General features: G+C 40.7%; 1 protein-coding gene and 1 long non-coding RNA gene across 2 annotated transcripts in view; one reads left to right on the top strand and one right to left on the bottom strand.

The window, feature by feature from the left end:
• The window catches only part of LOC311253844, a 43,855-nt gene extending 27,682 nt beyond the window's left edge, over positions 1-16,173 (top strand). Inside the window, exons 4-6 of the long non-coding RNA XR_014621965.1 lie at positions 9,974-10,629; positions 11,146-11,274; positions 13,901-16,173. This is a non-coding gene — a long non-coding RNA (uncharacterized lncRNA). The remainder of the gene's footprint in view (positions 1-9,973; positions 10,630-11,145; positions 11,275-13,900) is intronic.
• On the bottom strand, positions 48-9,586 carry LOC311253839 (uncharacterized protein). Its single transcript, XM_084384317.1, has 4 exons — positions 7,150-9,586; positions 5,112-5,807; positions 4,570-4,738; positions 48-2,909 (listed from the first exon to the last, which is right to left on the bottom strand). Exons 2-4 carry the CDS (start codon positions 5,533-5,535, stop codon positions 2,780-2,782), a joined length of 723 nt encoding a protein of 240 aa, XP_084240443.1. The 5' UTR covers positions 5,536-5,807; positions 7,150-9,586; the 3' UTR covers positions 48-2,779.
• Positions 16,174-16,819: the final 646 nt, after the last annotated feature.

The raw sequence follows: 16,819 nt of genomic DNA, 5'->3' as shown, positions 1-16,819 counted from the left end.
AATCATTTATTACACTCATTACCAATATTAAACACAGTAGCCAGGTATTCAAGCAGGTTTTTTTATTATATCCAAACCTTGAATAATCAGTTTTGGCGGATATGACGAAAATCCAGGACCAAACAGACAAAATACAAAGCCCTCATGCATTGAAGAGCACATCATACCCATTTCGATAATCCATGTACATTTTGGAAATAACTTGTGCTTAAGTTCAATACATCTGCTGAGTACAACAGAAAAAGCAAGGTCAATAATATAACTTAAGTGACCCTTTTCCATGATTTTTGTTAAATCAAAAGTGCACTCACTTTTGCACCTCTATAACTGCACAAAAATGGAACACTGTCACATGTTATACTATTAACCTTACTTTTCTTTTGTAAGCTCAAAAGATGCATTAGACTTGCACTATGCACATTTTGTGGACGACATAGGTACTTATTGGAACATTGTTCAAAAATGTTCATTGTATAACATAGTAGGGCGCTCTTCAAGCAGAACTTAAAACAGCATTAAAACCATCTCGACACTCAATCAAACTTTGAGGATGAATAGTAGAACCACCAACGTCTCGGGGTAAAAAAAAAGTTACTGTGGATAGCCAACCAAAATCCAGAAGCAAAGCAACACTGCTGAGTTTACAAAAAAGTAAGGTAAATAATACAACTTAATCTGTGTCAGTTGTCAGACAACAAAACGTAGACCCTCGTCTAACAGCTTCAAGCCTTTATTGACAAGACTGTGGCATCTGTTCCCCACAACTAGCCCTTCGATAACATCCTTTAATGAGGATCCTTGCCAACAACCTTTTTGGCAATTTCTGTAGAAGCTTGCTTCATAGGAGACGGACACACCATCATCTCTGTTGCAACGATTCTGATCACTTCTCTTAAACTCGGGATAAGTCTCCTGCCTCGAGACATTGGGTCGACCGCTTTGAAATTCCTACTGAACTTTACGGAGGCTCTGATGCAATCGCTATTAAGCAGGTTTCTGGAACACTGTCAGTTATATTTTACTATTAACCTTACTTTTCTTTTGTAACTCAACAGATTATTAAACGTATTAAACGTACGTTTTGGAGATACCATGTGTACTTATTTTAAAAAGGTATTTTAAATAATCAACTCCTATGTCACAGGGTACAACCCCCAAAATACAAAAACAATTAAAACGTAACCAAAAAGTTAGCAAGTTGGCAAGTATCGTCAGTCATTAAAGGATGTCATCGTAAGGGAAGTTGGTGGTCCAGATACAACAGTCTTGTTCAACAGCTCCAAGCCTTTTCTTTGTCTGCTATGAAGCAAGCTTCTACAGAGACACGCCATCATCTCTGTTGCAACAATTCTGATCATTTCTCTTCTCTTAAACTCGGGACGGGTCTCCTGCCTCGAAATTACTACTGAAAATTTTTCAGGAGGCTCTGATGCAAAGTGGTCAACCTAATCAGCATTAAGCAGGTGTCTGGAACACTATGTCAGTTATATTTTAATATTAACCTTACTTTTCTTTTGTAACTCAGCAGATGTATTAACCTTACTCTATGCACATTTTGCACAAATAGCACATGTACTTCTTGAAATAATGACTATACCCCTTGTGAGGTGATATTTTGAACATTACCTGTAAAACACAGACTTATATTCAAGAGGGACTTTGAAACAACAAACAAAAAAAGAACAATAAATTCCAATAACAGCCCCCACACTTATGCATATCACAAATGTACATCAAGACTGAAGTTGTCTTTTGGACCAGTCCCAAGGAGCTGTCTCGGCACGAGTGCAGGGCGTGGGTCGTTGTGGCTGATTATGTGTGTGCGTGTGAATGAGCACGAGAGAGATGGATGTACCTGAAGGCAGGTGCAGGACAGTATGTGGGCCTACGCGTGTTATGCCAGGTTGGATGGGTGAGTGTGCACTTCTATGAAGCCATCACATTGCTGAAGTGGAGCAGACCTGCTACATTATATACATTCCTGAGCACACCACACTCCTTTTGAAAAATAACATTTTGTATAATATTTCAATTAGCACAAATTCTTTCCAAAATGTGCATATAGTAAGTTTACAACATCTGTTTAGTTTACAATAGCAAAGTAAGGTTGATAATAGATCATTAAATCTGTGTCCTTTGTCGTCTATACAGGCTTGAAGCTTTTTAACAAGACTGCTGCGTAGGAGACGGACACGCCATCATCATTTCTGTCAGTTAAGAGAAATGACCAGAATTGTTGCAACAGATTTTAAAATCCTGAGTTTGTCAAACAAAAAGTGACATGCAACCCCAAGAAAACAAAAAATGTTAACCCTTATCTATATGGGCTTGAAGCTCTTTAAGACTGGTATCCGGTCCCTACGACTTTCCCAGCGATAACAGCCAAAAAGTTAGTTGGCAAGTATTCTCAGTTATTAACAGCCCCCACACTTGCATATCACATATCACTTGATGCATATCACAAATGTCCATCAAGAATGAAGTTGTTTTGGGGAAAAGTCCCAAGGAGCAGTCTCGGTACGACTGCGGGGCGTTGTGGCTGAGTATGTGTGTGCGTATGTACACTGGAGTTCTTTCAGAGGTGTGTGTGTGTGTGTGCGTGCGCGCGCGCACGCACGCACGCACGAGATTGATACACCTGAAGGCAGGTGCAGGGCAGTATGTGGGCCTATGTGGCACCGCTAAAGGAGTGGCACAACTAGATTGGGAGCACGAGTGCGCATGAGTGTGCGTACCTATGAAGCCATCACATTGCTGGAGTGGGTATCCAGAGTGTTAATTAGTCTCTCCACTCATGATCTGCTAGATCAGCGATGAGGGTAAGGACCCTAGGGTTTACCGGCAGTTGCTTCTTGTTTTTTTTCGTCTCGACCTTTGTGCCCTTCTCTGGATTGATGTTGAAAAAGCACCTATGTAAAGTAAGAACACAAAAACACAGTTGTTGAAACACCCAAATACACATGGTGTGCCATGTTCAGACAACTTTGACAACAAAGAAAAAAGGTCAGTATTTTACAATTTCAGCCCCATTTTTGATTAAATTCTGATATCGAATCACTGTATTTCGAGAGGCACTGTCTGCTTCCACCAGCTGGGGGCTATACTACAAAGCTGGTTCAGGAGAAAAAACAGGACCCAGTTTGTCAAAAGCATTGTTGCTAACCAGTTAGCAAAGATGTTGTCGAAAAACACACCCCAGGTTTAGTTGAGGTAAATAATCTAATAGAAGAGCAGAGTCCTCATTTTCTTGAGGACTCCGTGCTCTTCTATTAGATTATTTACCTCTTTACTGCTGAACCAGCTTTGTAGTGTAGGCCCCAGGTGAACTTTGCGGACAACACAAAACTGGTGGGTTTCATCAAGGCTGATGAAACCCACTACAAGAAAGAGGTAAAACATCTGGCTCTATAGCATGGGGAACCCTGAGAATCCACTCCACCTGTATCACTTAGTGGGGCAGAAGCTGTGTTATGTGCCCAGCATTTCAAGCTCACAGTGGCTTAAGAACAAAACAAGTACATGCTGTACTCGGGGACAATGCATGCAACAGAAAAGCGGGATGTCCAACATCTTGAGGTACAGCAACTATTTTCTAAAGCACACCATTCAAGATGGTGTAACTATAACCATGCTTTTCCAAGATTTGGGCAAAGCACTAGATGACAATGCTGTAATGACCACATTTAGGGATGTGAATCGTTTCCATCCTTGAGCACAGTCTGCTACTTTGACCAAACAACAAAGAGTGAAGCAACAGAACTGTGCTAGTTCACTATTTTGAACATCTAGTCCCTTTTCTGAATTGCCCTTAACAAAAAATTAATACCACTACTTTATTAATGTTCCTTGCATGGTTGCTTTGGTTAGGCTAAATAACAGACAGCTGCAAACATCAAAAAAGTGAAGACCACTATATTCTAGACAAATCAAAAAAGGGGCTTAATATTGAAATTAGTGCAGTTTAAAGGGGGAATTGCATTGTGCAGAAATGACACAGAACAGGCCATTAAGTAAAGAACACTAAAACAATGGCATACTTCTGTGACGTACTGTGTCCAGAGCATGGAGGACATGCGAGGAGATATGCCAGTACATCAGGGGACGTTTTACAACCCAGTAGTGGGATCACCATCTCTTTCCTTAAAGGTGCACTGTGTAATATTTTTAGTAGTTCATTTCCAGAAGTGGTTCATCATTCCATTAATGAATTTTACCTTTTTAACAAATACTTACCACCATCAAATTTTAAGTATTCATTATGACTGTTAAAATTGAATTTTCATTTCTGATCAGGGTTGTAAAACGTCCCCTGATCAGAAAGGGACTTTGTGAGGAGGGTTATGAGGGTGCCTTGTAAACAGACCTTAAATGTGGATACCAGGCTCTCATACTCTCCTTATGAAGTCAGTTTCTGATGACTTGACCATCAACATGCAAATTAGTGGACTGAACATTTCATTTTGTAGTGCTCTTCCTGTGCCATCTAGCAGGAGGGGATGGCGATCCCGCTGCTGGGTTGTTAACCGTTAACCCCCCCCCCCCCCTCCCCCCACACACACGCACACACACCTCTGAAGGAACTCCAGCGTTGACCTCAACTGCACTGGATAGTGTATGTTCAGGCAGTAGTAGCTGCCGAACATTACGTTGATGGCGGCGATGAATTGGGTGATGTTGTCATTGACGATCTTGCCATCGATGCTCAGCATGAATCTTTTGGCACTGTAGCAGGAGGCTCCTGTAAAGATTTAAATATCAGGCATTACAGGTTTGTTAGTAGGGTCACCACTCATCTGTTGAGAATGTGAAGGATTTACCCGAGACTTCTACATACAGTATAAGGAGAGAATCTACACCTTTAAAGTGATACTGTTCCATTTTTGGAAATAAGCTTACTGTACACCTTTCCTTGAGTTACATGGTTGAGCTTTACCTTTCTTTCTCCTGTACTTCCTGCCGTTCTGAGTATGGCAGTGCAATTTTTTACCTCTAAGCTAGCAGTTAACATTGAGTCCTATGAGACCAGCTAGCCACCAGCTGGTCTCATAGGACTCAATGTTAAAGGCTGCAGCTGGGGAAAAACAAAACAGAAAGCAAAAAACCTCACTTACCACACACAATGATGCATGGCGTCGCCGGCAAGCAGTCCACCTGAACGTCATCTGCCTGGTTGGTTTCTTCAGTGTAGTGGAACAGGGTTGCCTCATCTTCATTGAAGTAGGAGAGCAGCAAAAGCAGCATATCCTTCACGTCCTCCGAGCAGCCCTCCAACTGCCCTCTCTGGAACTTCAGCTTGGTCAATGTCTCAAAGACTCGTCTGGTCTTGTTTGCACAAACAGTTGCCATGAAGTTTAGGAGTCGTTTCCCTTTTTTCCCCACACTTCTCAGGAATGTCTCTGTTAGTGGCTGTCCAGTCAGCTCCCGGTAGTGGGAAGAAATCCCAATTTCGTGAAACAAAAAAGGCCACTCTTCTCTCAACGTTTGAAGCGCTGTTCCACCGTTAATTGCCTTACGCTGCGAATAGTATGTAGACATTACCAGTCTCGGTAACTTCAGTTGTAGCTACGCCTACCGCTGACTCTGATGGCCGCCTTGGTAAGTCCCTGTACATGTCATTAATTCTGCTGTCTGTAATGTCTCCATGTTTTCGTGAAATGTGAGATGTAAGTGTAGATTTGATTTTAAAAACACTTTGACATCCACTCACCGGACAGCATACTTCATGCCCTTCCTCCAGGTGTTTCTTCAGATGGCCTAAAAGGTCCTTGATCGTTTGGCATTTGTGGCTGCACAATGCAACTGGACACCTGTAAGCACCAACGACAGCACCAACATGATCAGATTCAGGCACATTGTGTTTGCGGTAGAAGTGTGCTTTAAATGCACCATATCTGAAAAATGTCTTGGAGCAACCAGAGCCATAACATTTAAACAAACAATGTGGCTCATTTCTATGAAGTTTGCAATGGAGAACATAACCCCTTAGTGTTTTTAACGATTTCCCACAGAAGTTACACTGCCACATTTCTAGGTAGTTGTTGTACCATATAAAACTGTTACATTTTTTCTTTAGTACCCATTGGGCTTAAACATTCACTATGCATACACAACATTCACTACGGGATACACACACTAGTACAATGTATAATGAACTTATTTCTCATCACAAACTAAGCCTGTGCAAAGTAAATGCCTGGCCTTACTGAACACTTACAGCAACATACAGCAGCTTAAACAACATTCAAATCCTTACAACACTTAATGCATGCATGTGGACTTGGTGAGACCCTGTGCATACACGTCAGCGAAATCTCACAGGTAGCCCAGGATACATGGTTTTCAAACTACTTTGCAACAAAAAAACAACTTCACACTGCTGCAGCCCAACATAAAACCCAATACTGCATAACCTTAACCTAACACAGAAAGAGCGGTACAAAGGAATTATCTGCAATTTCAACAATGAATCGAGTCTGTACAAAATATGCTTCGAAAATGAAAATAACACGTGCGCCTTGGTTGATTGACGCTGCACCAGTGCGCAAACACTATTGAAGCAAAGCCACTCACCCACGTGGGCTGCCTTGCAACAACTATGTCACGTTACTGCAGCCCAACATAAAACAAATTAAGTGGAATCAAGTCTGTACAAAATATACCCGACTAGCTGCTTCGAAACTAAAAATTACACGTGTCTTGCTTGGTTAACACCACACCAGCAGTGAGCAAACACATCTCGAGCAAAGCCACGGTCACACACAGCCAGGGACACCACACTGCTGAAGCCGAATATAAAAGAAATTACCTAACTAACAGAAAAAATGGTGCACTGCAGATATAGACCTGCTATCGATTTTAATAATGCATTAAGAAACTCGCTGAGTATTACACTTTTTCTTGCAGTCTTACCGTTTGCATGCCTGATTAACACCTGATGAAGGTCGTTCAAACTAAAAGTAGCATGGGGTTTCCCAGGCTAGTATGCATGGGCATGCCCGGGCAAATGCCCGCTCTAATGACAAAAAAACGAAGTCTGTACAATGTACACGCCAATGCATCTTACTTAGCGCCCGTGTTGCATTTCACAATCAACAAGATCGACATCATTAACAAAACAAAAGAAAGGCACATGGACATGCTGAATCTCACCTTGGTAAACTGCAACGATGAGGAACTTCTCTCCAATGTACGTGACTTCTGATTCAGTTGGATTGCAAAGGGATTCTTCGCTGTCGTCTTCTTTTTTATATAGGGAGGGGTGGGAAGTTGAGGGTAGGTCGCCACCTTCTGGCCAGGAGTATGTCTCGGAAGTATTAGTCAGTTATTAGCAGTGTTGGGAGTAACGCGTTACAAAAGTAATGTAATTACTGTAATGCATTACGTTTTGCTGTAACGCGGTAATGTAAGGCATTACAAAGGAAAAAAAGGTAATATTTTACTCGGTACAAATGTCAGTAACGCGCGTTACAATGCATTTTAAACCCGAAATTAAGTTGTTAGTTGTTTTTATACAAATTCGCCAACAGTGCGAGATTTGCAGAGGAGAAAAAAAGTCCGCGCAGATGTTTACTTCCTGTTAGTGCTGAGCCGACTGCAGGACCGTCTCACTGAATGTCATGTGACCTAAGTAACATACTGATGAACGCAGCTGCGGCTAATGCTAACGTAGCTTCTCAGGGATTGAAGCCGTTATTGTTCTAACTTTGACAATCTAACATGTGACAGCATATTAGCTCAGAGCTGAAGGGCTGTGACTGTTGGTAGTTGTGGTTGATTTTGTTCAAATACGCCGAATTGTGATATTATGGGCTATTATTGTTCAGACGATTTAGCTAAGCTAGCTAACAGATGCTAACGTCAGCGGTCTCTTGTTGCCATAGCAACAGTAAACATTCACGTGGCCTGATGAGCTGTAAATAGAGATGAATCAGGCTGAGATACTTTGAATTTTAGCACAAAATACAAGTAAACCTATAGGAGATAATAAGTTTAATATGCAGTATTTACCATTGAATTTATTGTAATCTTTCCATTCATTTATTGTTTACTGAGGGGATAACTATCTAATAGGTATAATTTGTGTGTAACTTTACTTTGTGTGTAAGTGTGTTACTTTTACTGTAGTTTTCTAATGGCTGTGTAAAGTGTTGTCTTGAGCATTTTCAGGTCACAAAAATCTGGCTTTTTTGCATTGGAAAACACCAGTAAAGTGTCCTAATGAAAACATGATAAAGCCATTTGACTATCTTGTTCATATGATGGTGTCAGGACTTTTTTTTTTATTATGACACACACACTTTCATTGATATGAATACTTGGTTTTGAGGAATGACCTCTATTTGAACGCAACTCTATTGAACGCAATAAGATATATTTAGAACGCCAAATCCATATTTCCAGTTATTTTGGTGAAAGTAACTTAAAAGTAATGCAATAGTAGTGTAATGCCTTACAATTCAAAGACAGTAATATTATAATGTAACTAATTACTTTGAAATGACACCTGCCCCTCCAAAGGTCTCTGCACGGGCCTGGTCCAGACTGTGATTAAATAGCCTACCTTAGGCCTGACTATGGTAATAATGCAGAAAATAGATACAATAATAAGGGAAATTATTAAAGATATAAGGAAAACAAATTATATGAATTAGGCTAGTATTTCTCAGGAAGCAAAGCTAAATCTAAGGTCAATGAATTTGTAATGACTGCACTAGGCCTAATGCAGTAAGTCATATTTTCCAGACTGACATAGGCTATAGGTGGAAGTGTGAGCTTTTGATTCTCAGCACTTGCACTGTGTACCATGGGACACTATTTTGGTCAGTAGAATCCACACAGACTAAGCTTATGCACATTGTTGGTTGAATGTATATTGTTTGTTGGTGATTTTTTTATCTGTGGAAAGGCTGGTGCCTAAATTAATTATAGTAATGTGCTGTTTTTAAAGGGGCTCTATGTATGATTAAAAGTTTAATAAATCTGTCCCGAGTCAGCCGATGCTTATTTGAGTGATTAGTAAGTGAACGATGATCTTCGCGACCACTTTGACAGTCCGTCCGCTGAGAACCCCACATGTAGGGCCTAACTTTGGACAGAGCGGTCTGCTACGAGTGTCGTGGGAAACACTTTTCATACAAAAAAATCGCTTTAGGCCTACATAGCGTATTCAACTGCTGCAGTATCAACTGCTGGCCTTCTGTGATGAAAAACATTCTCACAGCGAGCAGCATTTTTTCATGAAGGTGTAGATTTTGAGACAGGCATGCCAGGGGCACCACGCAAACTACTTAATCCTACATTGTGCCCCTTTAATATTACAATCTATTACCATTTCCGTTTCAGTTTTCACCCTGTATTTCACGTATTATAATAGTAAAAAATATCATTGACAGCATGTTTTTTAGTTAAGGTATTTACACTGTGAATAATACAGTAATGTGCTATTTTTAATATGACTGTCCAATGCTGTCACCATTTCAGCTTTTCACCATATATTTCACATGTTAAAACAATTAAAAACAACATCTTTGACATTTTTTTCCTTTATGGTAATTCTGTGTTTATTCTACAACAATAAACTTTTTCTAGTTTTACAGTTTATTTCTGTTGCCATTTCACAGTTTTTCACTGTCATTTTCACCGACTTTTTTAACAGTGTACACACGCATGTTATACATGCTGCTGCTATCACTTATTATTATTATTATTATTATTATTATTATCATTATTTGAAGCTGCACTGATACCTTTCTGCTGCACAGACATTGTATTTTATATATACTGCTGCTCTTGTCTTGTTCTGTTGATCTCCATGTGTGCCTTTTATGTTTTTTAATTTTTTTTAATATATGTTTTATATTGTCTAACTAATTGTCTTTTACCGAGAATAGTCTAACAAAGTTTCATTGTACACCCAGTATAATGACAATAAAAGATTTCATTCATTCATTCATTCATTCATTCATTCATTCAGACGGACACTTTTGGAGTGGGCCTGGGAGCAGTGTTTCTGCAGGAGGTGGAAGGAGAGGAGGTGGTGGTGGAAGGAGAGTCGGAAGCTGCTGGACAGAGAGACAAAGGTACTCTACAGTGGAAAAGGAGTGCTTGGCGATGAAGTGGGCCATCGACACCCTCAGATATTATCTGCTGGGGCGGCACTTCTTCCTGGAAACTGATCATCGGTCTTTGCAGTGGCTTTATCGCATGAGGGATGCCAACATGCACATCGCTAGGTGGTACCTGGCCCTGCAGCCCTATGACTTCACGGTGCACTACAGGTCAGGGAAGTCAAATGTGGTGGCGGACTGTCTGTCCAGAATGTCAGAGGAATGAGGTACTGTTCTCTTTGGGGAGAGGGAGGAGGAAATCTGACGAAGAGCACATCGTCACCAGGCTTTGCACACATGGCACCACGCACTATGGACTGAGTGTGACTACATATGCAGAGGAGCAACAGCACTTTATTGGAGATTTGCACAATACATTTTAACACTGTTTTTTGCACATTTGTATGGATATGTTTATCGTATTTATTGAACGTTTATTGTCCTTGGTCGGGTCTTGGTTTTACAGGTGGGTGATGTGTGGGCCACGCAGCTCCACCTAGAGCAGCGGGACAGAGGGTTAAAGGTGCATATTAAATGTGTTAATTCCTTCAACAAGGAGCTAAGCTAAGAATGTGTATTGTGTTGCTCAATAAGTGCATGCAGTGAAGAAGTCAAGTGTATTGTTTACTCACCAGTGTTTGTCTTCAGGGTGTGCAGGCAAAAGGCTTCCCCCAGGAAAAAAGACAAAGTGGGATGTGTATTTTTGTTGTTAGGGGAGGCAAATGAGGGTGTGTATTTGTTACTGATAAGGTGGTGTAAATATAGGAATAAAAATGGTGGGTTAAACATGTTGATAGGCAGTGGATCCCTGTGGATGGAATCTTCCAGGGTCATTAGCTGTGACACCCTATAAATGGGGGCCATTTTAACAACCTGGGGGAGGTGGTACTGATGTGTTATGCTGTTTGCTGAGGTGGAGGAATAAAGAACCACCTCTGTGACCCACCTTAAACCTGCCTGTGGATAATTTTTTGCTGTACCATCCAGCCGTAATTGTGGTCATTCTCACATGTCTGACTGAATATTTTGTATTTCATAGAACCATCAGCAGAGTAAACTATTGCAGCTGATGAGGGGGATAACATCCCACCAACACACAAGAGACGCAAACAACCATCAGCAGAGGATGGAGCATCTGGAGTCGGTGCCAGGAAACCTTCTTCCAAAAGTGAATTTTGAAACATTTTCATTTATTTGGAGTAACATAAGTAGATCTGGGTGTGTAAAATAAATTTAAAAAACGCACGCCTCAGTCTGGTGGCACCCTAGTACATTTAGTCAAGTAATGTATTTAATTACAAATTTGAGATACTTGTACTTAAATTTAGCCTTTTCTTTTCATATTACTTTTAAAGTTCCACTTTACTACATCTTAGAAGCAAATATTGCACTTTTTACTCCACTACATTTATCTGACAGCTATAGTTATTACCAGTTACACTGGAAATTATTATTTTTTTGCACAAAAATGAAGGGCTTATACAATATGGTTTGTTATAAATTCAAGTATTCATCAGTTTTTACATATATTGCTTATATTTGATTAATCAGTTGATTGACAGAAAATTAATTGATAACAATTTTGATAGTGGTTTCAGTTATTTTTCCAGTAAAATCATGTGGTTGCCGCTTTACAGCTGGTATGACATTTGCTGCGTTTCCTTTAAATCATTTCATTGTATTTATAATGTTCAGGTTTGGACTGGACATTGTGAAGGTGTCACTTGGGCCTCTGGCTTACTGTGACCACAGTTCTCAATATTTTTACCGATCAAAGGATTAATGGAGAAAACAACCAGCATGAAAATAACCATCGGTTGCTGTCCTAAACAAAATATTACAAAATCCTACCTTTACGTTATTGTAATCATTCTTAATGCCGGTCATCGGGTCAGAATTTCTGTTATCTGGTTAGATTAGTCATAAAATGGAAACTATTTTTCATGGTGGAGTGCTGAGGATGAATCGAGTCTCACAGCCTGTGGAAAGAAGCTTCTTGTTAGTCTAGTGATGCAGCACTAAAACAAACAAGCTGGTCAGGCCTGGTATTATTTGTTGTGAGCGCCTGTTCATAAGTGGACAGCTCCAAGTACAGGTGTGAATGCCTTAGGATTTTATGACTCAGACCGCAGTCAGTGGTGGTCTTGGCCACACGTGACCACATTCTTTTAGCACTGTGTAAGCACATGTGTCCTGGACCAGATTGAAGCACCGCCTGTTCAACTGATATTTTCTGTAGAGTGCTGATCACACTAAGACTCATTATGGGCATAGCCCCTTCAGAAACGTCCATAATGCAAAATAATTAATAGAATAAATGTCTGAGGTAAAACACAGCCCTCTATGCACTCTCCCCTCTCCTCCTCTCCTCTCCTTAGCAGCGGCGGTTAAATTTCAACAGTGGGGGGGACCCCTGGTGGAACGAGGAAGATGTAAGACACGTTTCACAGAGGCTCCGCTGGAATGATATTTTTTTTTTTTTACACTTTTATATTACACTTTTGTATTTTTTCTGCCAGCTTTAAGCCTTAATACTGCAGCCTTTTACTATAGGTAAACTTATTTTTTTACTTGCGGACACTCTATGATGGCAGGCCGAGGGAGAAATGATGCTTCTAAAACAGGCTGCGACAGGCCCCAGCCATCACCTGAGCAGCTAGATGCTAATGCTAATGCCACTGTGGCGAGAGCGGGTCTGAGTGTGTGTTTGTGTGAGCGTGTGTATGTGTAGTGTGTGTCGTCAACAACGCCACCTGGGATTTTAACCCAGGAAATAGCCATACAAGGCCAACACTAGGGCTGCAACTAACGATTATTTTGGTTGTCGACTAATCTAACGATTATTTTTTCGATTAGTCACAATTATTTTCGACTTTACCTCATATTCTCAGAGCAAATTAAAAACCCATGAAACATGTATTTGAAAACATAATATTTTGAAACAACTGCATTTTTAAATTGTTATTTTAATGAAACATAAATTGACAAAATAATACATTAAAGTGCAAGTTGTGATTACAAAAACATAATGTACAAATAACTTTACTATACTATAACTATACCTTTTTGAAATAGTGCTGCCAAGTCCAAAATTTCAAATAAAACTAGTAAATGTAAATAAAATTAAAAAAAATCCAGTACAAATGACTGTATAATTCACAAATTCTTCAAATTGCAATGCAGGAATGTGAGCATATCAACATACTCAGGTGTGAGGCTGGCTCTCTTCTTGGAGGTTATGTTCCCAGCAGCTGAGAACAGTCGCTCAGAAGGAGTAGAAGTGGCAGGAATGCACAAGAATGACCAGGCTAATGATGCAAGACTTGGATATTTTGCTTCATTTGACTTCCACCAAGATAGGGGATTAAAGTACATCAGTACCTGCAATGGGACAACAGATGAAAATTAGGCTTGTGAAAAAGTATGGCATGTTACAGTTGATGTTAAATGTTAATTAATAAGAACTGTTCTTATTTAAACACATAAATCTTGCCTCGTTGGTGATAGCTTGGTTGTGAGCATCCTGTTCAGCAGTCTCACTGTCAGTATCTGTTGAGGAGTCACATCCAAACAGTGAATCAAGAGACCCATTTGAAGTTCTCTTAGCACATGTAATGGCTTCCTCATTCTCACTGGCACACTGCCTCTTTGCAGTTTCTTCTTGCATGGACTGTAAGGCAAGAGATTGGACTTTACTTTGAAATTTCTGACACCAGGTTCAGTGTTCAGTTTCTGAAAACGCGGGTCCAGTGCAGCTGCAATGATCTGTGTGTTTGTGTTGTCATCTTTGACAGTGACTTCTCTGGACCAGCGTGCAGTTGTCTCCTGTGAAGCAGCTGCCTGGAATGCCAGAAACAGAAGCTGTATCATAGGTGGTCTGAGTGGACTTCTGAAGCCCTCTGACCAGAGGAGGCAGGGCAGAGGCGGTAGCATAGGTTTCACCACTCAGGTAGACAGTGGCACTTTCAAAGGCCTGAAGAGCTTTTGCCAGTTCCTCAAGCAAGGCCGACTGGTCTGGTTTCAGGTCGAGATGCTGTTTCCCTTTCTGTGTTACTGTTTGGGTTAGACAATGTTGCAGTCAGCGGCCATCTCTGTTCTAGCAGACGAGTCACCATGTAAAAGGTGCTATTCCACCTAGTAGAGACATCTTGGATAAATTTCTTCTCTGGGATTCCCATTTGTTTCTATTTGGTCTTCAGCTTGCTTGAGGCTAGTTCACTTCTTTTGAAGTGCTCTACAAGACACCTCGCTGCTCCTAGTGTTTTAGTGATCTGAGGATGTTTCAGAGCATGACCGATCACCTATTGTGGCCAAGTGTGGCCTGCACAGCGGACTGAATTCCACCCATGCTTTTCTTTCAAAATGTTTGCAGCCAGCACTGTGTCAACATTGGAGCCATTGTCATGGACAACAGCCACAATCTTGCTAGCAGGGACCTCAAACCTTGCCATGGCATACTCAATCCATGCAGCAATGTTAACTCCAGTGTGTCGTTCTTCCAGTGGCATGGTGGTGAGGCAGAAGCTAGTGAGTTCCCAGTCATCACTTAAAGTGACAAGTGATGCCAAAATATGCCTCTGTGGCAATACTGGTCCAGGCATCAGCTGTCAGGGCAATCTTGCTCTTAGTTGATTTAAGGACGTCTATAAGATAGATTAATGTTGAGTCGGTGTGTAGCTATGCCAAAACAATGTCGGACTCCGTAGTTTTCTCCGGGCCCCTGCCAAACCTAACCAGTGATGACATGTTCAGCCGCATGTCATCATTCAACCGCTGGCTGTCAAGGTGGTGTCCAGCAAACGATGTGGGCTTTGTTGATAATTGGCGGACTTTCTGGGGAAAACCTGGTCTCATTAGGAGAGACGGCATCCATCCCACTTTGGACGGAGCGGCTCTCATCTCTAGAAATTTAACCCATTTCATTAGCCAACAACCAGCCTGACAACCCAGAGTTGAGACCAGGAGGCAGAGCTGCAGTCTTACACGCTTCTCTGAGCTTCCATTAGATCAGTTGCTCCATTGAGACTGTGTCTGCCCCCCGACCACCTAAATTAATTAAATTAATCAAATCAAAAGTCCACAGAAGAGGAGTTGTGCATGAAAATCTAATAAAAATTAACAGCAACTCTGCAATCTCAAAACAAGACAAGAGAATTAAATGCGGACTCCTAAATATCAGATCCCTGTCATCGAAAGCTGTACTAGTAAATGACTTAATTTCAGACTGTAATATTGATTTATTCTGTCTTACTGAAACTTGGCTGCATCCTGAAGAATATGTCAGCCTGAATGAATCCACTCCACCCAGTCATATTAATACTCACATTCCTCGAGGCTCCGGCCGAGGAGGTGGTGTTGCAGCTATTTATGACTTAAGTCTGTCAATCATTCCTAAACCTAAATTAAATTATAACTCATTTGAAAGCCTTGTTCTGAGTCTTTCACATCCAACGTGGAAAACTTTACAGCCAGTTCTATTTGTTGTAGTGTATCGAGCACCTGGTCCTTACTCAGAGTTTTTATCTGAATTCTCTGAGTTTTTATCAAGTATAGTCCTCAAATCAGATAAAGTAATTATTGTAGGTGATTTTAATATTCATGTGGATGCCGTTAATGATAGCCTTAGTACTGCATTTATCTCATTATTAGACTCCATTGGCTTCTCTCAGTGTGTACATAAACCAACTCACTGTTTTGACCACACCCTTGACCTTGTTCTAGCTTATGGTATCGAGATTGAAAATCTAACAGTTTCTCCACAGAATCCTCTTTTATCAGACCATCACTTAATAACTTTTGAAGTTCTATTACTGGACTACACACCATTAGGCAAAAACTCCTTCACTAGATGTCTATCTGATAGTGCTGTAGCTAAATTTAAGGAAATTATACTGCTGGCACTAAATTCAATGCCATGTCTTAATATAATAGAGGACTCCTCCGCTAACCTCAGTTCCTCACAAATCGATCATCTTGTTGATAGCACTGCAGGCTCATTGCGAACAACACTGGACTCTATTGCCCCCCTGAAAAGGAAACCTATAAAGCACAGGAGGTTAGCACCCTGGTATAACTCGGATACCCGCAAATTGAAGCAAACATCACGGAAATTTTAAAGGAAATGGCGTTCCACCAACTTGGAAGAATCCCGCTTAGCCTGGAAAGATAGCCTTAAAATATATAGGAAGGCCCTCCGCAATGCCAGAGCAAGCTATTACTCGTCATTAATAGAGGAAAACAAAAACAACACCAGGTTTCTTTTCAGCACTGTAGCCAGGCTGACAGAAAGTCACAGCTCTACTGAACCATGTATTCCTACAACGCTCAGTAGTAATGACTTCATGAGCTTCTTTAATGATAAAATTTTAACTATTAGAGACAAAATCCATCATCGCTTGCCCTCAACTGGCACTATTGTATCTTTAAACACAGGAACCTCAAAAACAGTTGTAAATTCTGACTTATATTTAGACTGCTTCTCTCCCATCGACCTCCACCAACTAACTTCGATGGTTTCTTCATCTAGACCAACAACTTGTCTCCTAGACCCCATCCCAACTAGGTTGCTGAAAGAAACTTTACCTTTAATTAGCACATCTCTACTAGAAATGATCAACCTGTCTCTATTAACAGGATACGTACCACAATCCTTTAAACTAGCTGTAATTAGACCGCTCCTTAAAAAGCCTAATCTTGACCCAGAAGCTTTAGCC

The sequence above is a fragment of the Pagrus pagrus genome (genome assembly GCF_965226575.1).
Source record: "Pagrus pagrus genome assembly, contig: HAP1_SCAFFOLD_52, whole genome shotgun sequence".
Taxonomy (NCBI): domain Eukaryota; kingdom Metazoa; phylum Chordata; class Actinopteri; order Spariformes; family Sparidae; genus Pagrus; species Pagrus pagrus.
Note: the sequence above shows the minus strand (reverse complement) of the source record. Positions and strands in the feature narration are given on the sequence as shown.